General features: G+C 56.0%; 1 protein-coding gene and 1 long non-coding RNA gene across 2 annotated transcripts; one reads left to right on the top strand and one right to left on the bottom strand.

Annotated features, from left to right (window-relative positions):
* The first annotated feature begins 2136 nt into the window (after window positions 1-2136).
* On the top strand, window positions 2137-10191 carry KLF11 (KLF transcription factor 11). Its single transcript, XM_024552456.4, has 4 exons — window positions 2137-2349; window positions 3825-4094; window positions 5280-6246; window positions 8941-10191. The coding sequence occupies exons 1-4, from the start codon at window positions 2308-2310 to the stop codon at window positions 9135-9137; spliced, it is 1476 nt and encodes a 491-aa protein (XP_024408224.3). The 5' UTR covers window positions 2137-2307; the 3' UTR covers window positions 9138-10191.
* On the bottom strand, window positions 8047-11200 carry LOC139440939 (uncharacterized). Its single transcript, XR_011651271.1, has 2 exons — window positions 10186-11200; window positions 8047-10093 (listed from the first exon to the last, which is right to left on the bottom strand). It is a non-coding gene; the product is annotated as an uncharacterized lncRNA (long non-coding RNA).
* Window positions 11201-11234: the final 34 nt, after the last annotated feature.

Here is an 11234-nt window from a genome sequence, read left to right as displayed (position 1 = left end):
CGATACCCCTCTGACTACAGGCAGGACCAGAAGCCAGGGTTTGGCAGCAACCGCAGTCCGTCATGCGTGAGTGCGTGTGCAGAAAGGCTTCATGGAAAAGTGGTTTCTGCGTAGACATGGCGGAGAATGGAGGAGGCACCAGCATGAGTGAAGACCTGTCTGTCTGTCCGTCTGGTACATGGGCCAGGTATGAGAAGAGTAGAGCTTTATGCCTGAAGAGCCCTGAGCCCGCCTGCTGCCCAAGTTTCCAGGTACTGCTGCTGAAGTGAGAGCAGCTCAGGGGTCAGGATCCTGGGGAGCTGCTGCCACCTCCTACTCCACAGGAATGACACACAGCCAGCCTCAACTAGGCCACCGGGGCTGAGTTGGGATTTGGATGGAGGTCTGACTCCAAAGTCCTGTGCTTAGCATTTTGCTGAGTGGCCCTGCTGCTTGGGAGTCAGGAAAGGCTTCTCTGATCCGAGGAGCCGCACTGCAGTCTCACAGACTCAGAGTGGAGAAGGGCTGGGGCGTTCTGCACAGAAGGAACGCCACGGGCAGAAGGTGCTGCTCTTGGAGAGCTGGGTGGAACTGGGCAGGAAGCACTGCCTGGAGTCTGGAGACACAGAGTCAGGGATTCCTGCCCAAGCGGCCAGGGTCAGTCCCAGTCCCAGTCCCAGAGCTGCCTGGATTCCGAGGGAGGGCTTCAGGATGGGTTTGATGCCATCTCTGCTTCCGCAAGATGATGCTGGCAGTGAGATAAGGGCAAATCGTAGGTGGTGAGGCTGGAGGTCGGCAGACCTGTTGGGAGGCAATGGGGATAATTCAGGCGAGAGAGGATGGCAGCCTGGTCGAAGGCAGGACTGGGTGACAGAGGTTAATAGTTTGAGCGATATTTAGGAAGTAATTGGCAGAAGAAAGCAAGTGCAGGAAAGGGAGGAATCAAAGATGACCCTCAGATTTTGGGGTAGCTGAAGATGAGAAAACTAGGTTTGGGTAGAACAAGTTCAGATTCAAGGCCACTGAATTGAAGGTGTCTGCAGGATAGCCAAGTGGGGGACCCAGTAGGTGCTCACCTCCACTCACTTATTCAACCAATAGTTGCTGGGTGCCTGCAGTGAGCCAGGCCTTGGGGGTTGGCAGTGAATTAAACAAGCTCCCTAACGGTGGGAGGGTGGGGAGCCAATTCACAAATAACTAAAGAAACAAAAGTTATGGGTCATCAAAGGTGCAGTGGAGGACCTCAGGAACGAGAAATGGCCTGTGAGGAGCGAGCTGAGATGCGGCCAGAGCCCTGGGCCCCACCTGTTTCCTTCTCAGTTTGAGAAAAGCGCGCTGGGTATCTCTCCCATTCAGGCCCGAGGACTTCCTAGAAAGGGTGTCGCTTCCACTGCGGCTGGGAAAAAAGAGCGGGTTTCACCAGGCATGTTTCAGGTGCTTACCTGTGGCTTAACCTTAACTATGCCTAAGAGTGGCCACTGCGGCCCAAAGCTGCTGGAGGAGGGGTGTGGGAGGCAGACACCGCCTGGGAACTTGGGCTCTGGGTACCTGCAGGAAGAAGCAGATGCCCGCAAGTCAGCTGGAGCCAGCAGGCTTTCAAAGCTCTTCCTGGTCAGTGATGCGCTCCTAAGAGCTGACAATAGATTAATAAAAACGAAAAAAACCCAAAACAAACCCAAACGAGCAATGCCTGGGCTGAGGCCTCCAGGTGGGCTCATTCAGTCCACAGGGGGCCCGCGGCCCGGAAAGCTACAGGAGATGGCCCCTTTAAGCGCGGTCACCGCCCCAGCCAGCCCGTCCCGGACCCGGGACTTCCCAGGCTACAGCACTGCCGCCCGCGCCGCCCGCGCCGCCCACGCCGCCCACGCCGCCCCGCGCCGCCGGGACCTTTCCCCTACTTTCCTAGACCTCAGGCCCCGCCCCTTCTCGTCTACCAAAACACGTGCCGCATCCCGCCCCGGTGCATCACGCCGCGGCCAGGCTTTGATCACGCGGCTCCCCACCGCGCCCATTGGCCCGCCGTGCATGATCGGGCGCGGATCATGGATCGGGCGCGGATTGGCTGGAGGGCACTCGGCCCCGCCCCGGAGGGGCGTGGTGTATTTTGGTTTGCCTCCGAGCCCCGCCCCGGCGGCCGCGCCCTCGGCGGCCGCCCCGCCCCTCCCGCACCGCTGCGGCCGCGTCAAAGTAGAGCTGGGCGGGCGGCGGAGGCGCGTGCCGGCCGCTGGAGCTCGGATCGCGGGCTGCCTCCGCCACGCACGTGCAGCAGCTGCGGTGCTCTGAGCATCCGCCCCGCCGCCGCTTTGTTGCCTGTGGGGTGCTGGCACCATGCACACGCCGGGCTCCGTGGGTTCCGGCGAGACGCGTGCGGTAAGTGGCCACCCCCCCGGAGCAAGGGGCGAGGCGGAACCGCGCCGCCTTTTCGGGGCCAGAGCGCGAAGGAGGGCACGGGGGCGCGGGACCTCGCCGCGGTCGGACCGTTAGGTGCCGGGACAGGTTCCAGAGCCAGGAGGGGCAGCGGCCGCGTGGGGCTAGGCGGGGGCGTGTGCTCCGCGCAGCCCTGCCGCAGCTTTGTCTCGCGCCCCCGCAGCGGCGCCGCCCAGCCAGCTGCGGGCGCAGGTCTATTTCCAGGCCATGACGTCAGCAGGCTCTGGGAGGTGGTGACCATTGGGCGGGGTGAGGTTGGCGGGAACGCGGCCTGCGGACCGGGCAAAGGCTGGCGGGAAGGTGGCACGCGGCAGGGCGCGCTGGGCGCCTTTCGCCCCAGCCAGGGGCTCCTGCAGTCGCAGTTCGAGGGGTGCGGCGGGGGGAGAACTCTGGCTAGAACTGGCACTGGGTGTTCGCGGCGTGCGGGCCGCTGAGGGGCGGAGAGAAGGGTCTGGGAACTGTGTGTTCTGGCCTGTCTCTGCGCGTGGCGGCAGAGCAGGGCCAGCCCCCATGTCTGTGACTTCACAGTTTGTGCTAGGACCAGGTCGAAGCTGAGCCAGAGTGACATTTGTAAAGGCGGCCTCATAACCTGTGTGCCCTGCGGGGAACCTGAGCAGGACAGAAGGGTGTGATATCCGGGCTAACTAAGTGGAAATGTGTGTCTTTATGGACTTGGGACTTTGGGAAGAGAGCACTCACTTCCCGGTGCTTCCCTGCCCCTAGAGAGCCGGTGTGATACCAGGGAAGACAGCGTCTCCTAAGTTGTGAGAAATCACAAAAACGCTTCCTCTTACTTCCCCCCGCCCCCCACGGACCTGGTGGTACGAGGGAGTGATTTATGTTCCTGAGACTGAGGAACTAGGCTTTACTTTCCTGGGGACCCGTGGTGCTCAGACCCCCACCCCCTGACCCTGCTGGGTAAGCCCTGACTTGGCAGGGCAGTAGGCGCTGCTCTGGTAAGTTGCCCAGAGTGCATGGGCAGGGACCCTCTCCCGGTGGTTTGGCCAACTCGAAAGAGCTACCCTCTCCTCTCAACCAACTAGAAAACTTGGGTGGAGGCTACGTGGGTTCCTCCCGAGGTGGGATGGGCAGTTTTGGCTTACACCTTTGGAATTAACGTCTTATTAATCATTTACCAAAGAAGAAGATGGATTTCACTCATATCAATGACCCTTTTAAGAATCAGGATTGTCTGTAGAAACGACTTGTAGCCATATTCAGTCATCTTCCTCCCTCTTCAGGAGGACAGCCTGAAAGCAAAATTGTCTGAACGTTGCGTTGACATCTTTCCCTGGAACCGGGCTTGTTGTGTATGAGTGTTGCGTAAGTGTGGTCTGTGTGATACAGGCTCCTGATAGGCGTGTCCACGTGCTTCTGTTTCCCCTGGACTGAGAAGCCATGATGTCTCTCTCCTGCAGGTTGACATCATGGACATCTGTGAGTCCATCCTGGAGAGGAAGTGGCATGACAGCGAAAGGTCAACGTGTAGCATCTTGGAACAGAATGACATCGAAGCTGTCGAGGCTCTTGTCTGCATGAGCTCCTGGGGTCACAGGTCCCAGAAGGGTGACCTGTTAAAGATAAGGCCCCTCACACCTGTTTCTGAATCTGGGGATGTCAGCTCCACTGTGCATGTAGACGAAGGTTCACCTGAGCTGCTAAAGGACTTCCATTCTTTATCCACGCTGGTAAGAGGTGGGAGAGGGGTGTTTTTGTGCAGTGGCTAGCTCTCCTTCAACAGGTGTGCTGAGGAATCTCAGGTAGACTCCCTGGGATGCTGGCAGGCGTGTTCATGGCCTCCCCACGTAGAGGATCTAAGGATGCAACCTCTTTTATCTCTTGGGAACAGTCTTTCTACCCATCGATCACAGCTAGCAGCCACGGGGTAAAAATGTCCAGAGGACAGAACCTACAGGCTGATTCAAGAAAGAAAGATGTACTCATTTCCCTGGGGAATTGCAGGGTGGGGACTTGGTTCCCCAGACGACTGCGCCAGGATTGGGACATGTGGGTGGCAGCTGGGCCAAGCCTGTGCTTTGGCACCAGATGCCCTGAACTAGCTGGGTGGGAATCCTGGCTTCACTGCCTCTCTGTGGCAGCCAGCTTCTTATTTGTGTGAGTTGGCTGCAGTCAAGCACTGTGTTTTGTTTTCTTAACTTGTTACAGTTAAGAAATCGCTGGGAGAGACGGATTCTCAGCTTGGAGAAGCTGCAAGCTGTCGGTTGCTAACAGAACTGAAAATCATAATCAGATTGTCCTGGGTTGGAAGCTTGTGCTGGAAGGGGAGTGTGGAAAGCCACTTGGAGAGGGATGAGAAGGGACTTGTAGGCAGTAGAGAGGGTTGTAAAGCACCGGCCTGGCTGCCGGAGCCCCTCTCAGCGCCACTTGGCATCGGGCTGGTCCACGGGGAGGCTACAGTAAGTGGGGATTGTTGGGGGCGGTACAAAGAGTCTTGGTTTAGGCAGACCACTGGTTAGCACGTGGCCTTTGGTGGGTCCTTCCTGTAGGTGTACCTGGCCTTATCTAGTAGTCACTGGCTAGGTGTGTGTTACATGATTACCACTGGGATTTTTAAAAATTTCCTGAGAGTCTAAAATGATTGGGAAAAGCTCACATTTTAAGTGTAAATTTGTTTTCTCCTCTGCAGTCCTAATGCTTAAATTGCTCATTTCAGTAACTGCAGCCCCAGCAGCGGGAAGAGACTAGAAAGTAAGTGCCTTGTGCTGCCTTGAAATCCCCCGCTGTTGCGAGCAGGCTTAGACCAGGTTTTTCTAAATACTTCTTTTTAAAGGCATTGGGGGCAGCGCCATCAAAGTACGCGCCTTTAAAATTGAACCAAAACAACCTTTTCACACAGTACTTTTTTTTCCAAGTGCATGACTCCACCTCATAGCCCTGATTTCATGGAGCCATCGACGGGGACAGTTGTTCCTTCCCAAGTCACTGATTCCAGAGCACACGTGGTCACCGCCATCCCCCCAGCCTGTGCTGGGGCAGCCAGCTTGCGGAGCAGGAGGGAGGAGAGGAGCCTGCCTGGTGCAAAGTCAGAGCTGGGGGAGCCAGCCCCCTGCACCCCCTGCAGGGCTGTGGTGACCTGGGTTGGCCACTGCACCACGGCGCCCCCTGCTGCTGCCCATGTTCCTACCACCCAGACTCAAGCATGCCAGCTTTCGGACAGAAGAGGAGGAGACGCACAGCCTCTGGGACATACCGAAGCTTTGCAGGGCACACACCTCAAAGACAGTCTACCCAGCGTGAGCTCTGTGCCCTGTCCACCTTGCTTGAATAAGTCTGGTGACCCCATCCCCCCGGATGAAGGCCCGCAAGCAGGCTGGCCAGTTGCAGTTCACACCTGCTTACCAAAGATTCTTGAAAATGACTTGCCAGGGAAAGCCACCCCTCTGATTTCTGTCCCCATCCCCAGCCCTCCTGTCCTTTGCCAACTGATCCCTGGGACTGGACAAAGTGGTGTGTTACCAGCGTTTTTGAAGCCGCCTCCCCGAGTCCCTGCCGGGACTGTTGCACCCGTCCCGCCCCACGCTGCTGCAGGGCCCCAACCTGTGTTCCTGGGACCATCTATGCCCCCAGGAGCCGTGATGCTGGTTCTGCCCCAGGGGGCACTCGCCCAGCCCACGCCCGGCTCCCCAGCGGGCATCATGGCCGCTGGCAATACCAGGTTGTTGCCCCTCGCCCCTGCCCCTGTGTTCATCACCTCCAGTCATAGCTGTGCCCCTCAGGTAGACTTTTTCCGAAGGAGGAACTACGTTTGCAACTTTCCAGGCTGCCGGAAAACCTACTTCAAAAGTTCTCACCTCAAGGCTCATCTCCGCACTCACACAGGTAAGCGCTGAGGCAGGTAGGGCCCTGGGAAGCTCACCTTGAACCTTCTCTGAGTGGGAGGGAAGTGTGAGACCCGCCGGAGGCGGCGGTTCTGAGAAGCCTTTAGAAGCCTTCGAGGGGGCTGATGTTAGCACGGTGGCCGGTGGGTTTCCGGGAGCAAGGCACCTGCTCTCCCCGCCCGGCATGAGGCTCTGGCGGTCGCAGTCCAGCAACGGGCTTCGCAGGCGGTGTGTGCGTGGCCCTTTCTCCTCGCGTGGCACTGGTGGACACCTGTTTGCGTTTTAGAAAACACGCACACCGTTTAGTAAACCTCAGCGCGACTCAGGTTTACTGTGGGGAAAGGTCTCTCCAAAGTGCGGTGAAGTTTGAATCCTAGAATATTTGAAGGATTAGTCACACAGGCGAGTAACTGTGAAGACTTAGTGATGCCTTTATTGTCTCATCGACTGTGCTTGATAGGATTTTCTCGCATCTGTCCATTAGGGCAGCCACTGGCCACACGCACTTGAAAGGGGGACCGTGTGACGAAGACACTGCGCTTCGCACTTTCACCAAGGCGGCACGCACACGGCCCCGTGGTGTGGTTATCGGGCTGAGGGTGGCCTGGCAGAGCTGCTGCTGCAGCTGCTGCGGGCCGCACACCCGAGGTGCTCTGTGGTGCACTCCCTCTTGGAGGTAGTGTTCTGTCGTTCCGTTTTGCAGGGTCCTGTGGTTAGGCGGTCTGCTTGTTACACTCACCTTTCAGGGTTTGCACAAACACACACATGTAAGCGCAGTAACCGGCCCCAGGTTCTGCAGTGGAGCTCTGCCCGTAAGCTCCCTTGGTCACGCAGCCCCTCGGCCAGAGCATCTGCTAATGGCCCAGGGATCCACAGTGCGCTGTGGGATGCAGGGTCAGGAGGGCTGAACTAGGGGGGCTCACGTGGGGTGGTGTCTCACTGGCACCTGGATGTGGTAAGGGGGCGCAGCCCTGCTTGCAGAGGGGAGCAGAGCCTAGAACTGGCAGGCATGACGAGGGCGCTCGGCTGTCCTCCGGCCCATGGAGCGGACTCTTCGCTGCAGGTCAAGGCGCCACACCTGGCCCGCAGAGCACTTGCCTCTGCCTTTACCTTCTGTCTCCACCTCCGCATGTCTGCCCCCCACCCTCTGCCCACCTCTCCCAGCAGGAACCCCTTTTAGGGCCTGCCCGCCATCACCGCTCACTCGTGCTTCCTGATCGCGCCTGCCTTCCGTGACCCCAGTGGTGTGCTCTCCTTCCTGCCACTGTCTTCTGTGGTTGTAGTTTCTCACGTACTCCAGTGGTCTAGCTGGATGGCAACTCTGGGTCTGACTCAAGAGCCTGACAGTGGTAAATGGCAGTCGGTCACTGGTGCCGCAGGGTGGCTGTCGCAGCTCGTCCGAGTGGACGGGGCGCCTCCGAAGGGCTTGCTGGCCGGGGGAGTTCTCTCCACTGAGCCCTCCAATCCTGTCCACACACACCGCCCACGGTCGGGTGGCAGTGGGGAGCATCGCGCTGTTTGGCCTGGCTGCCTCGGCGGAAGTGCTGACAGGCGGGCGCAAAATCAGGTGGTCAGAGCCGGCTGTCTTCAGGTTTCCCAAAACACTTCCATTAAATAACCATAAAGGCTCTGAAGAATCAACTTCTTGTGCTGTTTTATAAATACTTAGTTGGAATTTTCATAAGAAATAGAAACTGGGTAGTTTTACCTTAGATGAGATAGTTTTTTATATGTTTCTACAAACCTGCAATTTTTTTGACTAAGGTGGCGTGAGCAAAAAGCTACATTTTTGACATGTTGAAAACAGGGCACTTCATGCGGTAAATCCCATGCCAGAGGGCGGTTCATCCCTGTCTGACACCTGGCCGTGCCGGCGTGCTGCCAACGGTGGTGGCAGGTTCCTGGGAGCAGGTGGGCATCCTGATGCCGCACCATGGGTCTGTAAAATCCATGGCGTTTAGGCCCTTTTTCTTAGAATGGTTCTTTGAAGAGTGTCGTGATGCTGAGTTTTGCAGTCGATTCGGTCTTTAAAAACATCAAATACTTAGCTGGTATCTCCTCAACACACATTCGTTCAAAGCCGTTCATCTGCCGCCTGCCGGAAGCAGTGCTGTACTTGGCGAAGCTGCGTGAGGGTGGACTAGACAGGCAGTGTGCGGTCGCGCGGGCGGCGTGTGACAGCCAGGCCCTGGCCCCCTTGGGAGGAGAGCTGCCCTGCAGCTGGGGGCAGGGCTGTGCCGGGACCTGCAGGCTCTGGAGCTCCAGGAGGACACGGCAGGGGCACCTGCTGGATGTAGTGACGGACTGAAGTTGGAGTTACTGGTTCCAAGCAGTCTACAGGTCCTGGCAGGGACGTTTTTAGATGTGCAGCTTCTCGCTTCTTGACAGAGAAGTCATTACTCTCTTTAAGAATCTTCCCCCTACCGCAAAGTTTATCTTTACTTAAAGATATATTTGTCTTTCGAAAGATAAATATTGTGTCTTACATCTTATTACATAACATTACATATTAGGTGCAGCAGGAGAAATGGATTTTGAAGGATTTCTTGACTTCTGAATAAGTCGATACCAGAAAAACAGGATACCACTTTTGTCCTAGATTTTGGTGAACAGAAATTAAAGATGACGCAGGTTAACCTGTCCAGCAGGAGCTGAGCATTTACATTTTCTTTACTGTGTGTTTTCTCGCGGTCAGGAGAGAAGCCTTTCAGCTGTAGCTGGGACGGCTGCGACAGGAAATTCGCTCGTTCGGACGAACTGTCACGACACCGCAGGACACACACTGGGGAGAAGAAGTTCGCGTGCCCGGTGTGTGAGCGGCGCTTCATGCGCAGCGACCACCTGACCAAGCACACCCGGCGCCACGTGGCCACCAAGAAGACCCCCGGCTAGCAGGCGAGGTGGGCAGACGGCATGGCCTTGGCGGGGAAGCCCAGGCGGCGAGCTGGCCGGTCTCTGCCTGGATGGCTGGCCGAGAGTCACCTGTGGGAATTTCAAAGACTCTCTTCAGGAAAGGACCAGTGGTTTTCTCTCCCCAAATCACTGGGGGTTAGGGGGGGCAGGGGCTGGTTCTGGTGAAAGTGCGGTGACTGCTCGTGTTCGGTTGGGGTCCTGCTCCATGGCTTTTGTAGTTTAAGGAGAAGGAAGGCAATCTGACGTCTAGGTCACCAGCATTCAAACATGTCGGCAATAAATTTTACAAAATCTGGATTTTTACTGCCTTTCTATTCATGTTTTGTAGAAATGAGACAGGGTATATAACTTTATACTGTTTTCTATGAAAATATTTATATTATTGGTACTCCACCAATTTCTAGATAGATGATTTTACAGTCTTTTCAATGTTTAATATCATTTTTGTAATAACCCTATTTTGTAGTAACTGGCACATCATTCAGCCAAAAAAAAATCACAAGTTTGTAATCAGGCCTTTCAGATCTCAGAACCTTTTAGAATCGGCACTGGTGGGGGGAGGGGAGACGTGGCAATCAGCTTCTTCCTAACACTTTCAAGCGGTGTTCCAGGCAGCCATTCCTTTGCAGCCGTAGCCGAGGAATTAACGTTTTGGTGCAGTAGAACTAGTCACCGGTGTCCGCGGTGTGACTTGTGGAGGAGATGCCCAGAGGTTGACTTAAAAACACTGGACAGGTGGCCCCCGTTGTGAGCAGGGCGCCTCTCCAGGCTCGGAGTGTCTGCTCCGCAGAGAGCACCCTGCCTGCCGTTTCCTGTTTGTACCTCAAACACCAAAAATAGGGGTGACGTCAGCGCGCCAGCCCAGCTGCTTTGTCCATTGTCAGTTGACTTCTTGTCGTGGCCTTCTCTGCGGTGTTTTGTGGGTGGAGCAGCTCCTTAGAGAAAAAGGAAGCAACCTCATTGGTTGGGGGACTTCCCACCCACACTCAGCTTTGCACACAGGTGGAGGGGGCTCCGCTGCCTCTACCTGTTGACCGGGAGGAAGTGCAGGTTATGCTGAACAGTAGAAATACGCCCAGAGGCTCTTCCATTCCTGTTGTTTGAAGGAGATCATTTTGATCAAACAAAATCACCTGGAAGGGGGGTGTTTCGCAGTCTGACAGAAAACAGACGGTGGGCCCCACTCGAAAGCTGGGTGACACAGAACCCAGGCCACAGGGTGCGTGGCAGGAACACAGGTGGTTCTCTGCGCTGTGTGTTCAGGCTTGCTCTCGGCCATGTGAGTTCTGGCATTCACCCGTATTCAAATGAGGGCAGGGGGAAATACCAAGTAGATGTAATTGGGTCTGTGTTCCCATCTGTCAAGTCTGATACCCCTCACCTGGTCACTCGCTGGACGTTAGCGGATGCCCATGTAGTGGCCCTCTGGTAAAAACCGGTGCCCGACACGCAGGTCTCTAAGTGCCGGCTGTGTGTTTCGGAGGCTCCCACGTGTTGTGGACACTTCCTTGGTTTAGCATTCCTCCTGGTCAGGAGGCCAAATACAAGGGAATTACTAGTTCGTGTGCAAGAGAACAGTTAGACGTGTGCAGCTCGTGCTCCCTCGCCACCCTGTCCTCTCTGTCTCCCACTTGGGCTGTAAAGCGGCCTAAGTATTTCTGTGTGCATGCCATTAAGTTGGGGTGTTTTTCTTAATTATACAAAATAACGATAGTCCTCCTAATGTGGATAAGACAAGGCCTTTGAGTGTTTGGTTGCTGCTCACCCTGAATTTCATTCTCTGAGTGGCGTTTCTGAAGAATAGATGCATTAAAAATGGTTTTCATGTACACTTCCGTTTCCTGATTAGATTTAGAAATGCCTTCTGTAAACAAACTTTTTTTTTTTTGGCCTTCTGTGTGTCCACTGAAAGATGGTAAGTCGGGAAACAGTTTTGTCTGGAGAATTCTGTCCCAAGCACCAGACCCCCGGGGCTTGTTCTACACGGGGACCCTTGGCAGGCGGCTCCAGGCGTCGGGGCAGCGTGCGGGTGGCGGGCTTCCTGTACGGGCGGCGGGCTTCCCGTGCACTTTACTT

This window comes from Desmodus rotundus, chromosome 5 (genome assembly GCF_022682495.2).
Source record: "Desmodus rotundus isolate HL8 chromosome 5, HLdesRot8A.1, whole genome shotgun sequence".
Lineage (NCBI taxonomy): Eukaryota > Metazoa > Chordata > Mammalia > Chiroptera > Phyllostomidae > Desmodus > Desmodus rotundus.
Note: the sequence above shows the minus strand (reverse complement) of the source record. Positions and strands in the feature narration are given on the sequence as shown.